The sequence below is a fragment of the Prionailurus viverrinus genome, chromosome X, assembly GCF_022837055.1.
Source record: "Prionailurus viverrinus isolate Anna chromosome X, UM_Priviv_1.0, whole genome shotgun sequence".
Taxonomy (NCBI): domain Eukaryota; kingdom Metazoa; phylum Chordata; class Mammalia; order Carnivora; family Felidae; genus Prionailurus; species Prionailurus viverrinus.
The window spans coordinates 7,433,729-7,459,224 of NC_062579.1; the positions used below are offsets into that span (position 1 = coordinate 7,433,729).

General features: G+C 48.0%; 1 protein-coding gene across 2 annotated transcripts; it reads right to left on the reverse strand.

Moving 5' to 3' along the window:
• Nucleotides 1-4,822: 4,822 nt before the first annotated feature.
• GEMIN8 (gem nuclear organelle associated protein 8) lies at nt 4,823-24,318 on the reverse strand. 2 transcript variants are annotated; one of them, XM_047844469.1, is made up of 6 exons: nt 24,181-24,267; nt 20,917-21,096; nt 20,190-20,272; nt 16,324-16,368; nt 15,317-15,755; nt 4,823-5,344 (listed from the first exon to the last, which is right to left on the reverse strand). In XM_047844469.1, the coding sequence occupies exons 4-6, from the start codon at nt 16,333-16,335 to the stop codon at nt 5,088-5,090; spliced, it is 708 nt and encodes a 235-aa protein (XP_047700425.1). In that variant the 5' UTR covers nt 16,336-16,368; nt 20,190-20,272; nt 20,917-21,096; nt 24,181-24,267; the 3' UTR covers nt 4,823-5,087. The 2 variants fall into 2 exon arrangements, with proteins under 2 accessions (XP_047700425.1, XP_047700424.1); XM_047844468.1 differs by lacking the exon at nt 20,917-21,096 and having other exon boundaries at nt 24,181-24,318.
• Nucleotides 24,319-25,496: the final 1,178 nt, after the last annotated feature.

Sequence of the window (25,496 nt, forward strand, 5' to 3'; positions counted from 1 at the left end):
CTTCTTGTCACATCAGATCCCATCAGGTAGCACAAGGTACCACAGAACTTATTACTGGTGATGTTAACTTTTGAGCGCTAGGAGACAGTGAACTGAAAGTTGTACTTTTTCCCTTTCTATCCTCTGTCACGGGTTTAGCCCCCACTCAGTGGGGAAGGGAGAGTATGGGCCACCTCTTGGAAGGGGCAGTATCTACAGATCTTTGAAATTCTTCCGTAAGGAAGGCTTGTCCCTTCTCATTTATTATTCGCTCCTTTATCAGTATGGACTCGTGTGTCTTTCTTTTCTCCGTGGCTTACAATCCGATACTATGTTATATATCTGTGCTCAAATTGTTCCAGTTTGCCCACCGGGAGCTCCTTCAGATCGGCTCCCATGTCCCTTGGACATGCCCCAATCCTTCCCTGCCCCCATCCCAGTATATTCACTTTTGATGTAAAATGTGGTTTTCTGCCTCACCCATCCACTGAAACTGCTCTAAGGTCTTTTAGATTACAACGGTCTCTAGATGGTGAGGCCAAAGTCTACTCTTACCAGACCTTTCTGTGACAATGCTCTTCATCTCTTTCTTTCAAAGTGCATGTGATTTTCCAAAAACTTGCTATGGCATGTTCAAACACAGACCACGCTAGAGAAAAGAGCATACTCAACCTCCGTGTACCCATCTCCCAGCTTCAATGGTTCTCAATGTTGTGTTCATCTTGTTTCACGGGTCCCCTCTCCTGCGCTCTGCCACTGGAACCCTTCAGAAGGAATCCCAGGCATCCCACGAATTCAGCTGTAAAGAGTACAGTGTCTTTAACAGGTCAGAACTTTAAACAAACAAACAAAACAAAACCAAACATAAGCACAGAACTATTACACCTAACAAAATAAACAATTCTCTAATATCCTCTAGCAGTTCATATTCAAATTTCCCAAGCTTTTAAAAAAGTTTTTTTAATGTTTATTTATTTTTGAAAGGCAGAGTCCGAGTGGGGGGGGGGGGCAGAGAGAGAGGGAGACACAGAATCCCCAGGTTCTGAGCTGTCAGCACAGAGCCCGACGTGGGGCTCAAACCCACGAACCGTGAGATCATGACCTGAGCTGAAGTCGGACGCTTAACCGACTGAGCCATGCAGATGTCCCAAGAGTCAGTATTTAAAAAAAAATTTTTTTTAATGTTTATTTACTTTTGAGAGACAGAGACAGAGCGCGAGCAGGGGAGGGGCAGAGAGAGAGACACAGAATCCGAAGCAGGCTCCAGGCTCCGAGCTGTCGGCATGGAGCCCGACGCGGGGCTCGAACTCACGAACCGTGAGAACATGACCTGAGCTCGAAGTCAGTTGCTTAACTGACTGAGCCACCCAGGCGTCTCAGTCTGTATTTTTGATGTAGACCCTCTCCACTGACTGGCAGGATGTCACTGGATGCCCTGTGAGCTCTTCACACTCTGTCCCAAATGGAATTAGTTCTTCATCCCAAACTGCCTCATTGTTTTCTTTACCTCAGTGACTAGAACCGCCAAGACAGAAACCCGAGCCATCCCAGACTTTTCCTCACCTGCCCCCAAGTCGCTGAGCCGCAGAACTTTCTACCCTCAATATCTCAAGCGTGTCCCCTTTTCTTCCAGCTGCCACAGCCTCGGTTCTAAAATTCAAAGAGCACAAGTGCACCATCCAGGGTCACACGTTCTCAAGCAGAGCCGGGACTGGAAGCTAACCCCGTGCTCCAGCATGGAATAAGCTGGAATCTTGCTGAGGGCCGTCGGCGGCTCCAGATTCTTTGCTGTGCTCCGGATATATTGTGCTTTACCCATATTGCGAATAAGGTTGTAGAGGCCGACTTCCGCAGGGTGAAGCGGCCCAGAGTGGGGAGCTGGGGAGTCAGAATATTCGGGTTTCGCACCCACATCCGCCACTGAAAGCGGACTTGGTGAAGGTGGTTAATTTCTCTGTGCTGTTTCCCCGCGTCCACGACAGGAATGCTATTCCTTCACTCTTCCGAAATCCCCGAAGCCTCGGAAACTGGCAGGCGTGTGTGGGTTTTAAATAATGTTTGGCAGCTCGACCCGAGCCGACTGTAAGGATTTGATGCCGAAGGCCGATCTGAACGGACCTGAGGATATTTATGGTCTCTACTTCTCCCACCGAGAATACTACTGACAACTGTCTGTGAAGAGAGGCTGCTGGCCTGGCCCGCTGGGACAAGTTCTACGACATGTTGTACTTTGCCAAAGTACAGCAATGTCTGTGTTCTGCGACACACCTGATGGAAGGGTGTTGGAAAACAGGCCGGGCAGCTGAAACGGCTACTTCACGGGTCTGTCACATAGGTTAATTGCTACAGAAATGAGCATTCGTAAAGCAGTTAGAAAAGCGCGTGCCCGGAGTAAGCCCTGTAGAAGCGTTTGAAAAACGCTTCACGTAATGGCTAACCCTATGAATGAAGTGAAAGATTAACTCTTTTAATTTTTTTTTAACATCTATTCACATTTGAGAGACAGAGAGAGACAGAGCGCAAGCGGGGGAGGGGCAGAGAGAGAGGAAAGCACAGAATGTGAAGCAGGCTCCAGGTTCCGAGCTGTCAGCACAGAGCCCGACGCGGGGCTTGAACCCACGAACCGAGAGATCATGGCCTGAGCCGAAGTCGGACACTTAACCGACTGAGCCACCCAGGCGCCCTGAAAGATAAGCTATTTTATGTCAGAAGAGAGTTTGAGGAATTCGGGGGCTTCGTCAAAGCGGGGTTCCTACCATGGCTCTTCTGTTGGAAAGAAATTAAGTATCAGAGAGACCGAAAAACGCCTTTTGAATGGCAGTCCTGTCCTCACCGTGCTCAGAACCAACCAGTTTTGAAACTGGTGTGGATCACGTCCACGCAGGCTTCTTGGTTTTAGTACATACATGTGCCTCCAGAGTACGTAGGTTTTTTTAGAACCAAGGATGATCCAGCCCCGAATGTCAACAGTGCGGAGGCTGAGAAGCCCGGCCCTTCCCCTCTTGTCCCCACTCTTCCTCCCCTTCTTCCTCCCCCTCCCTTCCTTCCCCTGGCCTGCCGGCTCTTGCAGGGCCTACAGTGCACGAGGGGCAGTTATCGTCACTGCACACCACACACCGCACACCAAACTTTGCTGAACAGACCCACCAACAGATCGTGGGTCCCTCCCAGACCCCAAGGCAAAGCGTCCATTGGAAGAGCTGCCGGGGAGCCCTCTCTCCGCATTTGAGAGGTTTCACACCCGGAACTTCCTGGGGCACTCGCAGTTTTTGAAGGCAGGGAATACACGTCGACGCTTCCCGAGCATTTAGCGTGTGGCCTGCACTCTGTTGGACAGGCACGAACTCCAACGTGGTCTTCGCACGGACCCGGGGGGGGGGGGGGGGGGGGAGGTGGGCATCACCGATACTCATGCGTATGACAAAGTGACTCGCCCGCACAGGCAGCAGCGTTCGCAAAGCCAGCGGGGGCCGGCCCGCCCCGCGGCTCCTCTGGGGGAAGCCATCGAGACCTTTGCAGAGAGAACAGTTCACTCCCCGAGAGCTAAGCTGCTCCATTCCAGGCTCGCTTTGTATTTGTGCCCGAGCCACACTTCTTGTCTCTTTAGGATTTGAAATTTTAGTCATGTGCCACCTCAGGGGAAGTTAATTCTGATTTTTGTTGGCGGGACCCAAGCACAAATCACAACTCCAGAAATACAAGGAGAGCCCGGAAAAATAGGCAGCTGGGCTGAGGAAAGTAACGCACTGCTCTCAGCGCAGGGGCTGAACCGTGGAGCTAAGTGTTCTTCGGGACAGACCTGTCGATATTAAATCTTTTCCCCCAACCTCTGATGGATGTGCTCATCTTCTCAGGTCAACACGGGCTCACCCAGGCAACGCGCTGTAATAACTTATTGAAAAGGCAGCTGGCGTTTATAAACAGACTGTTCCATCAATTTTTAGATTTTCGTCCTCAGAAATGTATTCTCTTCTCAAAGCAGTATTTGCTATATGTAGTAAGAACTCGATGACACCTCTTCTGCAACACAGGATCTGCAGAGGTGAGCAGGTTGGGGGATTATTGTTCTTTGCTGTCAATTCTGGGTGACATTCAAGCTCTGTAGAGATGACGAGATAACCAGAGGTCAGAGAGGTATTCTCATTCCATTAGAGCAGGGGTCGCCAAACTACCGGCCACAGGCCAAATCTGGCCCGAGGCCCGTTTTTATAAATGAGGTTTTATTGGAACACACCTACACCCATTTGTTTACTTACCGTCTATAGCTGCTCTCATGCTGCAAGGGCACAACCGAGTAGTTGCCAAGCAGTGGACTGCAAAGCCGGAAGCGTTAACTCTCTGGTCCTTTACGGAACACGCCCGCTGACCTCCACGTTGCCCAGAAGCGCGATCTGTCCCGCTGGATCATTTTCAGTGGGGGCTAACGGGAGCTCGAGCAGGGGAGGACGTCTGACCCATTTAAGGCATCTGTGTTGAAGTTCAGTTGGGTTAAGGAGAGAAGGACAGGGGCGCCTGGGTGGCACAGTCGGTTAAGCGTCCGACTTCAGCCAGGTCACGATCTCGCGGTCCGGGAGTTCGAGCCCCGCGTCGGGCTCTGGGCTGATGGCTCAGAGCCTGGAGCCTGTTTCCGATTCTGTGTCTCCCTCTCTCTCTGCCCCTCCCCCGTTCATACTCTGTCTCTCTCTGTCCCAAAAATAAATAAACGTTGAAAAAAAAAATTAAAAAAAAAAAAAAAAAAAAAAAAAAAAAGGAGAGAAGGACAGAAGAAAATAGAAAAAGGCAAAAACAAAAACAAAAACAAAAACAACCCCAACCAAACCAAAAACCAAAAAACACTAGGCAGTGGCAAAAAGAGGACTTTAATGAACCGAATATTAACCTCAAAACCAAGTATTATCTACATGAAATCATCACTTTAGGCCAAAAGAAAATCTTTCATGTCGGCGACAGTATCCGTCTCGCCGACTTCAAGCGGCCGACGTGTTACCCCTGTGGTGGGCCCCCTGGGACTTTGGTGAACATGCCTTTTTCTCGGGCTGAGAGACATTTCCCTGAGAAGATGCGCGGGAGGGGAAGGGGGTGATGGCTGGGCACACTGCGCCCCGGGCTCAGAACTTGAGCGGAATGACCGGCCAGTATTTGGGCTGCTTCCTGTCACAGTGCTTGTCGAAGCTCAGCTGCACGGCGGCCTCCATGGCCTGGATCTTGGCGGCGCTGTCCCCGTACAGGCGCTTCATCTCGGCCTGGCGCCGCTCGCCGGGCCTCTCGGAGGGGGGCTCCACCGAGCGCCGGGTGCCGTAGTACAGGCCGTGGTCGGCGTTCACGTAGTCGTCCAGGCGCTGGGCGTCCAGCTGCTGCTGCCGCCCTGAGAAGGAAGGGACACGGGGGACCGGGGTGAGCTCGGGGACGCCCCGCGGCCTGCGCCCGCCGAGTCGTCCATAGGCCGAGGAGGCGCCCGCACACCGTCACCCCCGTGGTTAGGGGAACGCATCGGTCGCTCGCCCGCTCGCCCGGGAGGCAGATGCTGCCGGAAACGGCAAAAAGCCGCCGGGAAACGTGTCACCCGACACCATCAAACCTCTGCACGGAGCCCGGAAGATCCAGCTCGCTCGCTCTCTCTCTCGCTCTCTCTCTCTCTCTCTGTCACGTTCGAGGCCTGCCCACATCCCGGCCAGCTAGGACTGGCTGGTGCAGCTCGCCTGGTTTCCCACTCCCCCAGGCCAGCAGGGAAGTGAAGTGCTTTCTGGCAAGTCCAGGGCTGCAAGAAGTAATACTTCCGCCCACAAAGGAGGCGCTGGGGGAAAAAGTACGGATTTTAGGCAAACCGCAAAAGAGCAAGTGCTGGTAACCACAGAATCGCAGCGACGATCCGCGATCCTTCACACCCGTCCAAAGCACAGGGCACACCAGGCAATGAAGTCAAACGACTCGGCGCTTGCTCGAGGCAACCGGGCCAATCAAGGGCAATTCTGCCAACGGAAGGGAGACCTGACGTCTAATCTTCCTGCTGTATTCACAGATGTGCAACAGCGCGGGGACCGCCTCGGTGTGGGATTTGACTTTCCACTTCACAGGTTTAGGCTAAATTTCAAGTGATAAAGGGATCTGCTTTTAACCCTACTGTTTCTTTCTTTTCTTTCTCTCTCTCTCCCTCCCACCTCTCCTACCTTCCTTTCTTTTAAGACCAAGACTGCGCTCGCAACAAGAGAGTATGAGTTGGGAGTGGGGAAGGCAGAGAGAGAGGGAGAGAGAATCCCAAGCAGGCTCTGCATGGACAGTGCAGAGCAGGATGCGGGACTCGAACTCATGAACCATGAGACCATGACCTGAGCGGAAATCAGGAGCCAGATGTTTCACTGACTGTGCCACCCAGGTGCCCCTGGTCCTACTAATTTAACTGGATTCTTGTAAAGTAAGAAATTAAATTATACTCTCCCCTCTATTTTTACTAAAATGAATCCTAATATCAGAACGGTTATTCTTATGTAAACAGAAATAATAAAAACACATCAATGAAACAATGATGCATATGGTAACATTTGGCCCACCGACACATTTTTGTAAGCAACTGTCGAGAACAGAGAAACAGAGTAGAAGGCACCCATCTGTAGCTACTACTGCTACCAAGACAAATGCTACTGAATAAGGAGTGAAGATAGTTGTAGGGGATAAATGATATAAATCATTCTTTCCTTGTTAAAAAAAAAAAAGTAGCAGAATAAAACCTTAGTATATAGGAGGGAACCCAAAAGTGAGCAGCAAGATAGATCTGTGGCTAGGCAGTCACACTCCTAAGCCCGTTCTTCATAAACATCACCCTGGAGCTGGGGAGAAGGAGTTCTGGAAACTTGGAAACACCATAAAATGCAGACAGTCACTTCTGACGTAGCACATCTGCGGTTTCTTTCTTTCTTTTTTGTTTTTTTAAATGTTTATTTATTTTTGAGACAGAGACACAGAATGAACAGGGGAGGGGCAGAGAGAGAGGTAGACACAGAATCTGAACAGGAGGGGCAGAGAGAGAGGTAGACATAGAATCTGAAATGGGCTCCAGGCTCTGAGCTGTCAGCACAGAGCCCGACGTGGGGCTCGAACTCACAGACCGTGAGATCATGACCTGAGCTGAAGTCGGACCCTTAACCGACTGAGCCACCCAGGCGCCCCTCTGCGGTTTATTTCTTATACGAGGAGGTAATCTAGGCAGATGCCAGATGACCCTCAAGGAAGTAAATGCAACGTAAGTAACTGTTACCTTATCCACAGAAAAGAGATGCCATTGTCTTACTGTGAAGTGCAGAACTAAACCGAAATATTGGTGTAATGTGCACATGAGTGGGAGGTCAGTAAGCATTTGCTTCTCAGTTTTGGTCTTTCTGAAGACCAAACATTAAAGTCTGAAACATTAGGATGTAAGTGTTCAGCTCTCACGGGTGTTTAGTCCTGCCCTCCAAGGACTGCACTTCTGAACGTGTGGCATTTCCACATTAGCCAAGGACAACAGATTCCCTCTGCTACCTATGGGAGCCTTGGGTGAGTTACCAATCCTTGAGCTTGTTTCATTGTAGGCCCAGAGCAAACAATCCCGTGGGGGGGGGGGGGTGCTGTGGGGGCCCCAGAGCCTGTGCATCTAGAGGAAAGAGATTCCCAGGCCACAGTCCTTTTACTTTCCGATTTGTCCCAGGACTGTAATCAGCTTTCCTGACAGATCTAGTGACACAACAGATGTTCAACTTCCTGTCTAAATCAGAGTCTTTGCGTTTAGAATTTTTTAAAATGTTTTTATTTATATTTGAGAGGGAGAGGGCACAAGTGAGGGAGGGGCAGAGACAGAGGATCTGAAGCGGGCTTTGCACTGACAGCACGGAGCCCAACGTGGGGCTCAAACTCACGAACCGTAAGATCATGACCTGAGCTGAAGTTGGACGCTTAACCGAGCCACCCAGGCGCCCCACATTTATAAGTTTTTTTTTTTTTTAGAGTTTACTTATTTTTGAGAGAGAGAAAGAGACAGCGTGCGAGTAGGGGAGGGGCAGAGAGAGGAGGAGACACAGAATCCAAAGCAGGCTGCAGGCTCTGAGCTGTCAGCAGAGAGCCCGACGTGGGGCTCGAACCCACAAACCATGAGATCATGACCTGAGCCGAAGTCGGAGGCTCAACCGACTGAGCCACCCAGGTGCCCCCCGCATTTAATCAACATTTAATCATTTAATTAACACCAGGATCCTCGCTCTCTTAGCAAGCGTTGCTCTCTGCCGCTAGGACATGTGAATTTCACCTTCCTACTTTTGCATCTTTCTCTTTTCCTTACGACTGAACGTGGTTCCAATTATGGTCCTTTGTGCTTCTCTTCTGACCAAAACTATCTTACAGAGAGTAAATCAGTAGAACAATTCTACATCGAGATGTTTTCTCTTATCATTGACATCTGTAGATGAAACACTGTTAATCCGAACTGACCGCAGCCGCCCAATCAACATAGCCAGTGCAACTTCCCCAGTTCACACTTGGCATGTGCTCATGGGTCACCATCACAGGGTTTCAGTTAATGAAGCTCATACAGTGTAAAAGAATAAAAAGCACAGCCATTCTCAATTCTCTACGTGTACCTCTTTCCCGTTCAGGTTTCCTTGTGAAAATTTGAGGCTCAGGCCTTGTCGCCTCTCTGCCTCACAAGAGGCTCAGAGCTTTCCCGGTTTCCGGCACGGCGGGCAGTTGCCCTACAACATAGACCCAAGGGGTGGGAAGCCTGTCCCCTCCACTGACCGGCTAGTGCCAAAACCTGCCCGTGGGAGTCGCGTCTGGGGAAAGGACACTGTCGCCTTCACACACATCCCCATTCCTAGCCCCGGGAGGACACAACGCCTGACACAAGGTAGGTGCTCAGGAAATGACTGCTGAGAGAAAGCCTGGACACAGGCCATACAGTATTTTTTGTTAACAGCTATTTCTTCCAGATTCTGTTAAAGAAAAATGATGACAACCCAGGGACAGAGAAACGGATGCTCAAATCTCAGCTGGACAGAGCCCCTCTCCCGGAGGTTCCTCAGAGTCTCCATGGCAGACGCGGGGGGAGACAGGGGCACCAATGAGTTGGGGTCTGATCTTGTTCCTTTACATCTGAGTCCCTGTGCCTCTACTTAGTTAAATGATTACAAAAAAAAAAAAAAAAAGTCCTAAGTCTAGACTACCAATGTGAAAATCAGTCCGCTTAAAACCAAATGCACTGAGAGGGGCCAGACACTGGGAGCCCCAGCTAGCATCTGCAAGTACTTTAGTGTTCACGGACTTCGGGGGCCGAGCAAACCTTAGAATGGAATATACGCGTCTGAAGGCATCGCTCATTCTGTTTTTATTTATTGCTTCCTTCCTCCCTATGAAAGAAAGGATTCTCAGTCACTAGCAGTTTTTCTTCCTGTCAAAACAAGGTGAGGGCTCAACCAGATGGAGAATCATCTGATGGAAGCAGAACATCACACTTCAGACATAACTGAACAGGTGCCTTGTCGTGGAGAAGTCAGTCGTTTTTTCCCTAGAAACAGCTGTGAGACTGCATGTTACCCAGTGCTTTTTCCTTATAGGCTGTTCAGCCATGGGAATTTGTTTGAATAGAAATCAGAGTATCTGTCTAGATTCCAGCTTTAAAACAGGGTTATAGTGGGCTAAACAGCATCCCCTCCAAATTCACACCTACAAGGAACCTGAGAATATGACCTTCTTTGGAAATAGGGTCTTTGCAGATATAATTGAGGCTCAAGATGGGATCGTACTGGATTAGCGCGGACCCTAAACCCAATGAAAGTGTCCTTATGAGAGACAGAAAAGGACACACAGAGACATGGGGGGAAACCATGTAAATATGGAGGTAGTTGAACTATGCTCCCACAAGCCAGTGAATGCCAGGAGCTACCTACCAGAGCTGGAAGAAGCAAAGTCCCAGAAACTTCTGGAGGAAGTGTGGTTCTGCTAACGCCTTGGTTTCAGACTTCTAGCTTCCAGAACTGTGAGAATAAATTTCTGTTGCTTTAAGCCACCCAGTGTATGGTAACTGGTTACAGCAGTCCCAGTAAACAAATATCACGGTTAATACACACAGAGGGTTCAAACAAGAAAAACGGTAACATCCTGTTAAGGAGAAACGCTACTGGATCCCATCTGGGTTCAGGATATCAATCTGTAAATTCGTCCCCCTCAGTCTGTAAATTCGCATGAGGTTAGCCAATGTGGACTTAGTCTACAAAGGAAAACAAAATCATGAGAAGGGACTTAGATTTTAGAAGACCGGACACAGGAAAACATCCATTCAGTATTCCACAGATAATTAGCCCAAAGGCAGAACATTTTGGAGGACAAAGCACTAAGATGAGTGTGGGAGAATGTTATTTTTCCTCAGTTTTCTGGGATAAGCAAGGCTTTCTGGTTGTACTCTCTGCTATGCTGCCAGAATTAATGATTTTAGCACAAGTGCGCGAAAGCACAGACTTGATTTATGTCATGAATGACTCATTTCTGGCTTGTCAGCAACACGCCCGGAACACAGGTGCTTGCCAGCAGACCTGGAGCCGTTTCTGATGGGTCTGCACCCTCGCCTCACATCCCTCTCTCCATGACAAATGAAGTCAGTGAATGATTACCACTTTCACTTTTAGGATAAAAGTGCATTTCCGTCCCTCCCTTCTACTTTTCTGCGGTACGGTGCTCAGTCGGTGTGGTTCCACACTTTAATCTCATCCACCAAAGCACAGCAGCTCGCTAAGTCCTGGGCTGTACGTTTCACCATACGCTCCCGGTTTTCCACAGAAGGGTCGACTGAGGGCGACCGGGATGGGGTTCCAGCTGACTGAAGGTTCGGGACGAAAACTGGCGTCTGAACCTTCCAGCTTCGGTGGACCCAACACGGAGCAGAGGTCTCCCGGCAGGTGTCTAAAAGCACCTGGCCCTGTGGTCAGAAGAGCACCTGGCGTGCTAAGAGGGGAGTGGATGTACCCCCCTTTCTTCCTCTCACCATCCCAGCTGACCCCATCCCTCAAAGCCTAGAGCACGCTCTATTTTCCACCACTTCCCCCGAAGCTTCTCCTCTGACAGCTGACTTCACTGGCTCTACCCCATCACTGCCAAAGTGCCTGTGGACCACACACAGACAGCTCTTCTAGGAATCAGTTTTAGTTTGATTTCGTCTCCTCTTCTCAACTGAGTGTAAGCTCCTTCTGAACGTGTCTCGGTTTTGACCCAGCAGCTACCCAGAAAACACAGGGGATAAGAGCTGGTAGGCTCAAGCCCGAGACAACAGGGGCCGTATGGCGTTTGTGTCAGAGGGACGTCTCCCCCCACTGGGAATAACATTCCCGCATTCTCCTTCTAAGTATTAGGACTATAGCCTTGCGGTCTCAATTGGTAGTTATTTATGACTTCAACGGGATACTTTTCTTAACCTAACAATAAGCATTTTTTTCCTAAGAAATAATTGGAAACACAGCTGACCTTCCAAACTCCACAACTGTCTACTTTCCCATAAGCATTGTTATCATTGAAGTTTTGAATAACGGAAGTATCTCGTTAGGAAATGACATCTAACAATCAAAAGTATGTCTGTTCCCACTGCACAGTTCTTTATTTATCCTAATTTTTTGGTTACCATTAAAATATGTTAGAGATTATGTGGAAGAGCAGTCATCACAAACAAGAACATGCTCTCCAGTACGAAGGATTTTATTCTAAGAAAATATTAAATAAGACTCAGATGACGATGATGAATGATAGAACATACATGTTCTCGTGGAGGTGAATACTACTGAAAAACAAAGTCTTTCAAGTTTACCCATGCTTTTTCCTGCTAGTGCTATTTCATAAAATTCTGTTCTCTCTAGATGATCCATATTCAAAGCTGAATTAGCCTTTATTGAACGAGTAGCTTCTAGTGGTTCAAAAGAGCAAAGCAAAACAACTGTAACCAAGCATTCACACTACTCAGGTCCCTAATCGCTGTTAAAACACATCCCAACCGTGTATGTAACTAAACTTCCACGAACATTTCTAGTGGAGGGAGGTAATGGGTTGGAAAGCACTGTGGGCATTGACATTACTTACATCCGAATTCAATCCTTTGTTACTGCTTGAAGGAACACGTGTTCATCCTACACGCCACCAGAAGCGCTGGCGAGAAGACTCATGCCCGATACTTGCGCTGGTGCAGGGTCGGGCCCGGACAGCTTCTAAATCTTTAGCGGTCAGATTAGACTCTGACACTGCAGCGTGTTCCCGCCCATGCCAGACAATCTCCAGGTCTTCCGAAGACCTGATAATATCTTCAGGGCACCCCGGAGGGCATAAAAGCATGGCAGAGACGCTATGGCAAGTAGTTTTCAATCATGCTACAGCTACACACGTAAAAAGCACAAAGCAGCAGCTCCGTGTGTTCAGCGTTGTTATTAGTAATACGGAAGTGCATTCCTTTTTCCTCGTATTTTACTATATAGTAAGTTACATCAAGCAAGAATGTCCTTGAAATGCACTAAAAGTTGTATTAATGCCTACTTTGATGAAAACGGTATGAACGACTAGACTGGACAGACATCAAGACTTGAATTCTTTTGCTTTTTAAATATTCTAAACCAATTTAAGAATTTTGAAAAGTGCAGGGTAGAAATATGACTTTTGAAGCCACAAAACATCTTTTATTAAAAATATGCAGAATCGTGGGGCGCCTGGGTGGCTCAGTCGGTTAAGCGGCCGACTTCAGCTCAGGTCATGATCTCATGGTTCGTGGGTTCGAGCCCTGCATCAGGCTCTGTGCTGACAGCTCAGAGCCTGGAACCTGCTTTGGATTCTGTGTCTCCCTCTCTCTCTGCCCCTGCCCAGCTCACACTCGGTCTCTGTCTCTCTCAGAAATAAAATAAAAAACGTTAAAAAAATTTTTTTTTAAAAATGTGCAGAATCTCAATCAAGCACTAATCAACACAGAGAGCATCACAGTAAAATCAGTATATGGTTAAAGATCCACATTCAAGGATGAGTTATTAGCAACTAACCATAACGACTAACATTTCCCGGGCGATGACTTTGTACCAAGCACAGCTCTAGAACTTTTCTTTTATTGTCCCATTATTTTTTAATTATTTTTAGTATTTTTTTAAATCTCATTTAACCTTCATAACTACCACTCCATTAATGAGGATCTCCACCTCCCGGGTGAGGGGACTGAGGGACAGACTGGTTAGGGCAGGTGACCCGCAAGGCAAGCCCTCCGACGGACAAGTGGCGGAGGTGGGCAAGGCCCCATAATCTGAGCGGTTCTGCTACCGCTTGCCCTGTACAATGTCAGGTTAAAGATGAAGGCTGTACGGGTTTTTATAACATTCCCTTTTTTTTTTTTTTTTTTTAAATTTTTTTTTTTTCAACGTTTTTTATTCATTTTTGGGACAGAGAGAGACAGAGCATGAACGGGGGAGGGGCAGAGAGAGAGGGAGACACAGAGTCGGAAACAGGCTCCAGGCTCCGAGCCATCAGCCCAGAGCCTGACGCGGGGCTCGAACTCACGGACCGCGAGATCGTGACCTGGCTGAAGTAGGACGCTTAACCGACTGCGCCACCCAGGCGCCCCAACATTCCCTTTTTTATCGGTCTGCTATCTAGATCACAGTGAAACAGATATGTACCAGTTTCTTCATAGAGATGGTGAGACCTGTGCCCTTCACTTCATGTCCCCTCGCAGAAGAAAATTCTCACAGAGGCAGGGGGGCTGTATTAGTTCCCTAGGGCTGCTGTAACTAACAAAGCATTGCAAACAGTGGCTTGGAATGACAGAAATTTCTCGTCTCACAGATCTGGACGCTAGAAATCTGAGATTAAGGTGTGGGCAGGGCTGTGACCCCTCTGAAGGCGCTAGGGAAGATCCATTCTAGGCCTTTCTCCTAGCTTCCAGTGGCAGAGCTCCTGTCTTCACATGGCCTTCTCTTGGGGTGCATGTGTATCTCTGTGTCCGAATGCCTCCCTTTTAATAAGGACCCAGTCATAAGTGGATCAGGGCCACCCTAAAGACCTCATTTTCACTTGATCACCTCTGTAAAGACCCTATGTCCAAAGAAGGTCACATCCTGAGGTGGGGTGGCGTCGGGGGAGGTTAGGACTCCAACCAATCTTTTTTTTTTTTTTTTTTTTTTTTTTTTAGGGAACACAAGTCAACCCATAATAGTGATGATGATAGTATAATCTGGAGGTTTGAAGTAAACTCCGCAGATTTAGGAATAATATAAAACAAGGTATGAAGTTCATCAAGTTTATAAATGATTCAAAGCCTCACTCACTTTGTAGAATGTCCCACACAAGCACAGCAAGTTTAGCATTCTGTGGGATATTTGAAAACCTCTGATTTAAGGCTCATAATTAATACTGAAACACCTCATTCATTCATTCATTCAAAACAATATTAAGCACCAGGCACGACTTAGCAGGTAACTCCCGTGACATTTTGTTTAACTTACCTAGACCCCTACCTGACCAAGGTGAGACGGACGGGGGCGGTTCATGGCCATTTCTGTGCCTGAGCTGTTTATGCCGGAAAGACACACTTTGTTACTGTATCTTCATTACACTCGCATCTATTTTCTATTGAATAACTATGTACTGAGTTTACTTTAAATCAGCAGATAATTCTAAACGGCCTTTTAGATGACTGGGGTTTGCAGCCACCCTTAATTAGAACTTCTATCATAAAAGTGTCAACCTTTGGTGAGAAAAACACCTTATTCTACTCTCTGGTAAAGACAAAGAAAGAAATCCCATATCCATCATATTTTCTTTTCAAAGAGCTGTAAAAAAGAGCATTCCAACCAAATGTGGACATGCTTGAACACCTCCTCTCCTTCATCGTTGTATACTTTCCAATTAGAGTAATGGTTATTTCGTATGTATTTTGTCTAAAAGGTAAAATTTATTTCTGAAGATGAAGGAAAGAAATGTATTTTATGTAAAATAGAAAGTAGTGCTTTAAAAATACTTGTTTGGGTATACTTTTTTTTTTGAGAGAGAGAGACAGCGAGCGAGCAAGCGAGCGAACGGGAGAATCTTAAGAAGTCTCCCGCTCAGCTCGGAGCCTGATGAAGGGCTTGATCTCACAAACTGTGTGATCATGACCTGGGCTGAAATCAAGAGTCGGACACTTAACCTACTGAGCCACCGGGTGCCCCTAAAAAGTCCTATATTAAAACGCCTCCTCGGAGTGACAGAGCTGAGGTGGGACTGGATGCAGAATAGCAGGAACTTACAAAATAACACCCAGGGCAGAAGACCACGCAAAAGGCAGGGCGTGGAAGGAAGCACGCGGGGCCAGGCGCACACTTACGTCGCTCCTCCCGGTGCCGCTCCGTCTCTGCGAAGTACTGGCGCAGCTCCTCGGTGATCTCCATGTTGCTCAGGTCGCACTCCACGCCCCCGTCCGACTCGCTGTCCGCCTCCTCCTCTGCGGGCCGAGCCCGCTTTTCTGTCGCGCAGGCCCGCGGACGCTGCCCGGACCTTCTAGTATGTGAGTGGCTGCGGCGCGAGTCCGGGGGGGCCGGGGGGCGGTCACGAGAGGGCCAAGGAGACCCGGCCTTGTCAGCGTAAGAGCTTCTGGGGAGAGACGCAGGAGGGAAGAACCACGGGCCGGTGAGGTAAGACTCCACGGCCTTCCTGTAGGCATTATGGTGGCTTCGCATCCAGGCCATCGCCTGATGGTAGTGTCGCCAGTATCTTGCGTATACGGGATGAGAAGACCAAGGCTCCGTAGTTTTCCAGGCTGCCGCCTGCGAAATAAAGGGAGGTGGAGAACTGTCGAATGTTTGACTAAACCACAAGTATCCACCGGGTGTCTACTAAATACCTACTCTGCATCTACTCTGGTGCTACTGCTGCACCAGAGGACGCAGGACGGCCCACGCCCACAGGAGACACCAAGTGTATGCACACGTGCTCTCACGTGCGCACGGGACAATGAGTTTAAGGTTACGGCCATGATAAAGTGGGGACAGAGGCTACTAATTATCACCATTAGATAAGACGCAGGGAGAGATGAGGGCGTCAACCATCTTGGCCCTCTCTACCCACTGTAACTAAGCGACGGGTTCCACCAACCACACGCACTAACGAGCGGGACCTTCTCCGGTCCTTCCCTCTCTGCTCCCTAAACACCTGCCGGCCTGGCTCACTCCTCGGTGCCCGGACAAAAGAGGTCTAGCAGCCTACCCAATGGTGCCTTCGAGTTTTCCGCTGTATTTGTTTCTTTGGTCTTCTCCTTCATAGACTGAGAACACCAAGACTCTAAAGACTAAAGTGTACCCTTTTCTTTATGAGTTAAACAAAACAAAACCTTACCATTGCTGCCATCTGTGATGGTGGAAGACCAAATGGGCACTGAATCTAGGAAAGAACAAACACAGTTCAAACGTGTGGTCGGTACACGTGGGAGATATTCGTGGCTATTTCATGGTTTGTAAAGCAGCCCCTCAGAGGCTGCCTCCTCTCAGTACTGTGCCTCATCTTACCGCAACACACACTATGGGGCCCCGGCACGTGGGTTATGGCCTTGTGGGCTGAAAAGGAGGGCTCCCCTTAGGTCCGATTAAGTAGCTCAAAGGACACTGCATTTTTCAAACATTTGCTTACCCGCTGAAAGACTGGAGAGAACCATATAGTTCACAGCCAGTGCATATACAAAAAAACATCAATATAGAACACGAATTAACAACACGTAACTATTACTGACTTCATTTCCTAATCCTTAACTCATGCCGATGCCTGTTTAAATTAACCCTAGATGATCCCACAGTTTGGAAAGAATACCTCTCGCCAACTCCCTGGAAACCACCGTTGGCTCTTGCCTCTGACCTGGGACCTGGAGAAGCCTCTCCAAATGACATCTCTCTCCAGTGTGGGTTGGGCCCTGGGCTTTAAGCCCCCAGATGAGCCTTGATTCGGTTTCGATTGTGACAAGCATCTCTCAGTGTGGTGTGGCACCACACTGTCCCTGCCTGGCCACTGTGCCTGTCTTTGTAGCAGCAAGTGTTCCATGAGACCCTCCAGCAAGTGACTGCACAGAATGCCTTTGCTCAACAGCCTTACTCTGCCAGGATTTACTGCTTCTGCCCCTTCCCAACTGCTTCTGATTTACTGATGTGGCAGAGGATACCTAAAGGTAAAGTTTAATCTGCAGCTGTACCTTTTAGAACCGATTTAAAACAGTTATTTTTTTCCATTCCTGTTCAAGAGTTCAGAGCTACTAAAATGCCAGCATGCATGAGAATGTATTTAAATAAAAAAAGAGGGGGCGGCGCCCGGGTAGCTCAGTCGGTTAGGCGTCTGACTTCAGCTCAGTTCACGATCCCACAGTTCGTGAGTCCAAGCCCCGGCGTCAGGCTCTGTGCTGACATCTCAGAGCCTGGAGCCTGCTTCGGATTCTGTGTCTCCCTCTCTCTCTGTCCTTCCCCCGCTCACACTGTTTCTCAAAAAAGGAATAAATGTCAAAAATTAAAAAAAACAAAAAAACAAAACAGAAATAATATCCTAAAATGCATGAGAATTTAAGCATCTGTGACAGGAAATCACTAACAACGCAATGCTGGGCAAACAGCACTTGGGTTTCGAAACTCTGGGACATCAGATACTGAAGGAGGCCTGTTTTTCCTCCTTCACTTAATTAGAGGGTGGAATTTAAAAATCTCTAAGCCTTAAGTAATAAACTTGACTTCTTTTGTAATCTCTATCAAATGTTTTGCTATGGTTAATGTGGAAAACTGAGATGTTACATTAACCCTATCTTTTAAGATCTGGCCTGAAGAGAACCATTCACTTTTTTAAATACACTAAGCTTTCAAACAGGCGATTTCTAAGAGGGTTGACACGATCTTCTGTAAATTTATCATGAACATAGCCTGCACTTCCTGTTCCCTGTTCTGAATTCAGGAATACACACACATGCAGTGCGTGTAAACTGGGAGAAAGCTAACCAATGCAGTGAAAATATAAGTGTACATTAAGTCCACGTTACTTTAAAACCATAAAGGTTTAAGACATAAATAAATAACTGAAGGTTTAAAACATGAGCACTTATCTGAAAACCTGGCTAACTCCCGCGTGCTTTACAAGCTACTGAAGAAATATAAAAGCCGATACAATGAAGGGGTTAACCACGCAGAGAAGTGGCACTGACACAAATGAAATCACAGTGGAAATCGCTGGAGCGCCAAGCTGTAAGGTGCAGCCTGTGAGTGGCTAATTCCTTCCAGCTGGGTTTCATATTTAGCTCACTGAAATCTGAACACTTTCCCGAGAGCCCGCAGCACGTAATGCCATTGCAGTGAACTCCACGTGTGTCTTCAGCAAATTTGTTTTAGAGATTAACAAGTAGCATAGGAATTAAATTTGAAAAATCTAGGAGGCATCTGTGTGTCTTCTGGAAATGAAGAGTTTTGAATCCCGACTTCTGTGCCTCAAAAAATGGACTTAGAACCAGATCAGCGGAAGTATTAATTATCCCAAACTGGGAAGTGTGACAGCCTCAAATATGCAAGAAAGGTTATTGTGATTGAACACTACAGCAGACCTCAGGAAATCCCGTTTTGATTTGTACGTGGGAAAATCCAGCCTGGCTCTAAAAGTAATAGGACCAGGGGCACCTGGATGGCTCAGTCGGTTAAGCATCCGACTTCGGCTCAGGTCACAATCTCACAGTCATGAGTTTGAGCCCTGCATCGGGCTCTATGCTGACAGCTCGGAGCTTGGAGCCTGCCTCGGATTCTGTGTCTCCCTCTCTCTCTGCCCCTCTCCAGCTTGCGTTCTGTCTCTCTGTCTTTCCCAAGAATAATAAATAAACATTCAAAAAAAAAATTGTTTTAAAGTAATAGTGCCAGTATTCTGAAAATGTCCAAGATGGCTTTATGAGAGGCAACTCTGTCACCACTTTTATTCTGACCGTGCTTTCCGCAACGTTTTGGCCGCTGGGACGCTTACAGTCAAACCTGCTGCCGTCCTCTGGCAAGTTGAGTCCTGGAGCTGGAGGGCGCGTACGCTCGTTCACCCTTAGCTTATCACTCTCCCTCCTCAAATTCCAAAACCTATGTTTCATAGATTCTTTTACGTTTTCAGTATTTTCAGACTCCTAAAATCCTTCAGATATTCAGTTAAAAGCAGTTCCTGAGAATGTCTGACAAATTAAGGAAACTCCCAGAAATCAAATAAAAGAAAGTACAGGAAAACACGGCCAAAGGAGGAGCAGCTTGCAAGGAGCTTTAGAATTATTGGCTTGCTCTTGCCAACATGACGCTTGGTATTTTACGCCTGCAACTTTTTTCTGTGAAGGGTCAAATAGTAAATATTTTGGGCTTGTGGGCCACATACAGTCTCTGTCACACTTTCTTCATATTCTTTTTAAAACTGATAAAAAAAAAAAGAAACCCAAACCCAACCCTTTGAAAATGCAAACCCCATTCTTAGCTCCCGGGCAGTACAAAGAGCAGGCTGCGGGCCACCCCTCGCTGGCCCTGTGGTTTGTGAATGTCATGCAGCCACGTCGACTCCGCTCTTGCACGTGGAGCACCCTCACTGCTGCTCGTTCTCGGCTTAGCGACCCCTGGAGGGACTCTGGGATTCTCACTCACCTAGTAAATGAGGAGGCTTGGAGGAAGACTAGTAAGCCAGACACATGTGACGATGACCACCAGCAGTCCTGGTGACCAGCTCCTACTATCTGGAGCAAAAGACTCGTCTCCACGACGAAATAAGGAACCTGGACCGTTTCTTAACGATCGATATGGACATTTAAAGACTTAATTAAAAGAACAAACTCCTATGATCAACAGGGCTTAGAATGCACATGGAGTGCCGTGCTTTCTGGCGGAGACCCTGGCAACGGCCACGGGCCAGACAGCAAGCCAAGGAAGGGAAGCCGGAGGTTCCCGGAGTCTCTTCCTTGGAAGAAAGAATACACAGCCTTCCCTGCAAAGTGTATCAGTTGGTTCCGAAGGGAAGTTGAGAACCTTCTCTAAAAACGGGTCCTGTGAACTCTTTCAAACTGGCTACCCTTTGCACACAGAGAACTCAAGGACCTAACAAAATGCCTGGGTTTCTGGAAAGCCAACCTGAAACGTATTTCTGGACATGACAGCAACACCTGTCCAAAGAAAAGCAAGCTTATGGCCACAGATTTAGATGCCTTTCAGTTGCCTTTATCTTTCGTTCCCCACCTCTTTGGGAGTGTCTCCTACTCTCTTATGGCACACGTCTTCCTGGACTGAACAGCAGCTTTTCTCCTAAGGGGATGGTGAAGCTGAAAGAAAAGAGAATGGCGATGTCAGGGCAGGCCGGGTTCCACGGTACCACCGACCCCGCAGCCCTCCCCAGCGAGCACAATGGCATCATAGTCACCACCCAGCTGAGCCCAGGCGAGTACAGAGACCGAATTCATGGTCTGTCCTCAGCCACCAGAGGAGGAAGGGAAAAAACAGCGCTGAGGTCATTCCCGAAACGCTGCCGTGCCCGGGGTCTCGAACCGTAGATTTTCCCATACAGCTTTTCTTAGAAAATGCACTCGTTCTTCAATGAATATGCTTATCCTGGAGATGTACGTATGTATGGATTTAGGAGCTGTGTTTTCAAATGCGTCAATATACAGCAGGGTAACAGACAAGAGCTTTGTTGTTTTCAATGAGAAAAATCCAACGATTTCCGTGAAGTTGTTAAGAACCTCCACAAACACGTAATGCGGCTTTGTCAAAAGGTAGTAATGTCACATATGTTCTTTTAACAGCACATTTATGTTCCGATAAATACAGGATATGGGAGGTGTCATCCCAACCAATAAAATAAAAACACAAATTCCCCCCAAACGATAATGTACACTCTGCAACTGGATTTTCCTCTCTAGCCTCCTTTTCCAAAAGAATTCTAAAAATTAAACACCTGAAAACTCACCTGCTTTGATTTGTTTGCTTCGAAACCCATCGAGCCAATCATTAAGTTATGCTGGCTAAAGGCCCTGGAGTCAAACCTTTCTGATAAGGCTCCCAGCGATGTGGCTCTGTGAACCAACCAGATACTCTGGCGGATCGAATTGAGGCCTCCGGTGTATGTTTCAGGGTAGAAGGGGGTCCGCTGGAGACCGCGCAGAATAAACGAAGGCACAATGAGAAATGTAAGTGACGTAAATTGAGTCGTGTGATTCTAAGGAATTTCTGGATATGCAGTAATAACCCTCTCAGAGAAGGGATCTTCCAATAATGCTTGTACTAGTAGGAACTTCCTCAGCTAAGATAATAAAAGGAGGGTTTCTGACAGCACTGCTTCCTGCCCCCCACCCCCAGCTGCCTGAGGGCAATGTCAATCCCTTGATGCCCTCGTGGGCTCCCTCCTGTGGCTTCGCATGGTCCCTGCGGGTATTGTGGACATCAAAGATGGCTGAAGGGATGCCTCAGTGGCTCAGTCGAATTTTGGCTCAGGTCACCATCTCACGGTTCGTGGGTTCGAGCCCCGCGTCAGGCTCTGCGCTGGCAGCTCGGAGCCTGGAGCCTGCTTCGGATTCTGTGTCTCCTTCTCTCTCTCTGCCCCTCCCCTGCTCACTCTCTCTCTCTCTCTCTCTCTCAAAAATAAACAAACAAACAAAAAGATGGCTCAAGACTGAATGGCCTTCTCCCACCCTCAGGAGTCCAAGCTGGTCTTGGCCGCACACAGGCCTCCTACAAGGGCACATGCTACTGAGTTCAGAAAGCCCGCATCTGTCTATAACGACTATCGTTAAAACTGATGGGTGAGGGAGCCAAAAAAGTTTTACTTCCTTCTCAACCCTTCAACCCCAAACCCCAATTTCCTCTCTTCTGGGTGATGCAGTTAGAAGCAAAAGAAGGTGCAGCACGGGGATGGACAGAGACTGAAAGGATGCAGTCAGGCGTTCTTTAACCAACAAAAACGAAAACAAATAACATTCCACCTACAAATGGCATTGTTTAACTTGTCAGCGGGGTGATGGATTTGTGAGTGGATTTATTTGCAAGTTCCCCAAATCCCCACGTGGCTAACATCAGAATCTTAAGTGAACTTTGAGGCCACTCAAAGTTACTCTCTTACTCATGAACACAACAGCCAATAGGAGTGTTGAAAACTGGGGTAACTAAGAAGGACAGAAGAGTAATACAGCTCAAACGGGGAAACAGGTAAGTTCCCCACCCTGCAAGTGTATCCCTCACAGTTCAGAGCATATCAGCAAAAGCCATGACTAGTTTAAAGTGGTTAAGACCACTAGTAGATTTCAGGAGCTTTATTTCAAGTTTGACTTGTATAAACACATACACAGTAATTCCATTTAATCGCTGTCTTTTCTGAATTTATATGCCACTGACTATGCCCCACTTATTTAACCAATTACTTGTAGGCATGGGTTCTGCAAGCTCTTTCTTTTAAATGTCCTATTCTCCTTCTGGCATAAAAACCAGAGCTGTATTTCCCTGCCTTTGGATGCTGGTGCGATTGTTGTTTCCTGATAATAGCCTCTCCTCCTCCTCCTCCTCCCTCCCTAAAGAAACTGAGTAGTCACTCAAATAATTGTAAAGTTCCAAATCTTTTCAGGAAGCAGACGTTTAAATACATTGATATGTTTAATATGCTTTTGGGTTTTTTTTTGAGAGAGAGAGCACATGCCTGTGTGTGCGGCAGGCACATGAGAGGGGGAGGGGCAGAGAGAGAGAAAGAGAGAGAGAGGATCCCAAGCAGTATCTGTACTGTCAGCGCAGAGCTGGACACGGAGCGCCAGCTCACGAATCACGTGAGATCATGACCTGAGCCGAAATCCAGAGCTGGACACTTAACTGAGCCACCCAGGCGCCCCACATTAGTAGGTTTTCAAAAATATCTGCATCTGATCTTTGATCAACGGCGGTTATGCTGTTTTCTCACTTGTCCAACTGTTCTATGGCTGGATTTCCTATCGGAGGGAAGGAGCTCCAAGAGTTTTGCACTGAGTTTGTAATCCCTCCAGCCTCCACTCTGGCTGTAATTGTTCAATTCCACTCCGCCCCCACCCCCACCTCACCCCCATCCTGGTCATCTCACCCCACCCTTAAATGCTGGATCCTAAAAAACAAAGTAATCCTTCACCGTCTGTCAGTTTTAGAATGAAAATTTCTCTCTGGAGCTTTCATTTGTGTACTTTCCCAGGGCAGCAACAAACAGAGATCTGAACTCCGTACTGTGAACCTGCCTTTGATTATACCCATCCCAAGTTACTAACCAACGATCTTTAAAAATATACGATATCTGTTTGCATTGCCATCCCCGGGGGGCTGTTATAAACTGTATTATAGCGGTCATATTGGTAAAGGTTATCTCCACCGCACAAATCACGGTAACCGTGAGTGAATAAGCCCAGAAGTGTTCTTAATCTTTAGTCTAGACTTTCGAGTAATGTTGTTCTGACTTCAGGTGCAAAAGAGCTGAATACAGAACCTAGCCTATGAAACGACTTTAAAAATCATTCCTGAAAACGATAAAATAATCTGTTCAGAACCATGTGATCTGTACTAAGGGACTCCCAGGATTTCAGAGGTAAAAGCTACTTCGTTGGTCCCTGGTTCAGCTCCACTCAGCTACTGAGGAAGAAAAGTGGGCAAAGATATTCTCCCCTTTCACCGATAAGGCCCTTTAAAGACTACCGGTGCCAAATGTTCTCCAGGTAACTTCCACCAAACTTTAGGACTTCCCACAGAGGTCAAAGTGTGAGGTAAAAGAAAGAAAACGCCAAGTTTTGAGTGGACGGGCCAATATTCCGGACATCCCTCCAAGGATGAGGCTGCCCTGGGCTGCACGGCCCAAGTCCGAATTCACTTTCCAGACTTTTACTCGGCACCCCGGAATCACGTGGGCGAGCTTCACTAGAAACACCGATGCCCGGGCCCCACTTCTAGACACTCGAATTGGAATGGTCTGGGATGGGGGCCCGGGCATCCGAATTCTTAAAAGTCTTCCGCTGATTCCGAAGCGCGGCAGAGCTGAGTCTCTGGAACCGGTTCTCTGTCACCACTGAACCGGCAATGATTTAGGAATCTCACGGGCCCCGCGGGTCGATGCTAATTACGACAACGGGACAGCCAAGCCCTCGGCTCTCCCGGCATCAGAAGAAGCCAGGCTCCGGGGCCTCCAGGCTCCTCCCTCACTCCCCAAAGGAAACCCAGTAGTCCCCGGAGTCACCTCGTGGGCTCGCAGCTTGCTGATCTCGGGCGGTGGGCGAACATGGACCTATTTCCTGTGAGGAGACCGAAGGGGCGCGGGCGGGAGGGGCTGTTGCCCGGGAGACCAGAAATGCACTTCCGGCGCGGATCACGTGAGGCGCGCCACCGGAAGTCCCGGGCCCGCCGCCGCCGCCGCCGCCGCCGCCGCCACGTCCGCGCTGCGTTCTACGCCACGTGGGGAACTGTCGCGAGATGAGGCTCCGCCTCCCGGGGCGGAGCGTCGGGATGGCTGGAGACGGGCAGGGGGCGGGACGGCTGTACCTGCGCCGACCGGTGTGGCGGGGCCGGAAGGGGAGGGTCGTTTCTGCGCCCCCTTTGTCCCCGCGCCACTTCCTTGACTCTCGGCTTTTCGCCCTTCGCTCAGCTCCGTCGTGTCCCCACTCCTGTCCTTAGATAGCCTTTCCTCTTTTTTGAAAAACTAGAACGGCTAGAGGTCGTGGCCCAGGAGGAGGCACCCAGCTTTTGGAAATAGCCACCGAAATCTAGTCCGACTGTGATTCTAGCATTTAGCTTATTAACCTTCCGAGCCTCGGGTTCTTGCCCATAAGATGCGAATAATCCCTCGTGCCCAGTGCCTGGTGCTATATAGCAGACCAGAATTAGTACACATTAACCTGATTTGTATCACAGTCATTGTCAGCGACACCTGTCCTGTTAGCATCGCAGGGGGACTCATGAACAACCGAGCAAAACCCACTGGGGTAATTTGGAAAACCACGGCAAGAACCCTAAAAGGGGAATAATTTGTCCCGGAATTTTCACTTCTGGGAATTAATTCCGAGGCAAAACAGACGTTAAGCCAGATGTTCATTACAGAATTATTTTTAAAAGTGAAAACCAAACAACTATAAATACCTTAATAAGAGGAGATACCTCAGTCAGTGAGACTCTACCCGTGGCGAGGATGTTATTATTACCACGTTATTCCTGTACCACAGAAGAATGGCACAGTATGGAAGATTAACGAATAGGTACTGGATGCCTACTATGTGTGAGGTATTATTCTACATCTGCGCGGTCCATCGAAGTCACTAGACACACGTGGCTGTTGAGAGCTTGCAATGTGGTAGTCTGGACTGGGGTATGCCGTAAGGGTAGATCACAGTGGATTTTGAAGATTTATTATGAGACAAAGAATGTAGAATATCTCATTTTACTACTAATAACATGTTAGGGAAGGACTGTTGAGATAAAAGGAGGTTAAAATTAATTGCACCTTTGTTTTTTTACTTTGTTAATGTGACTGCTAGAACGTTTAAAATTATTTATTTATTT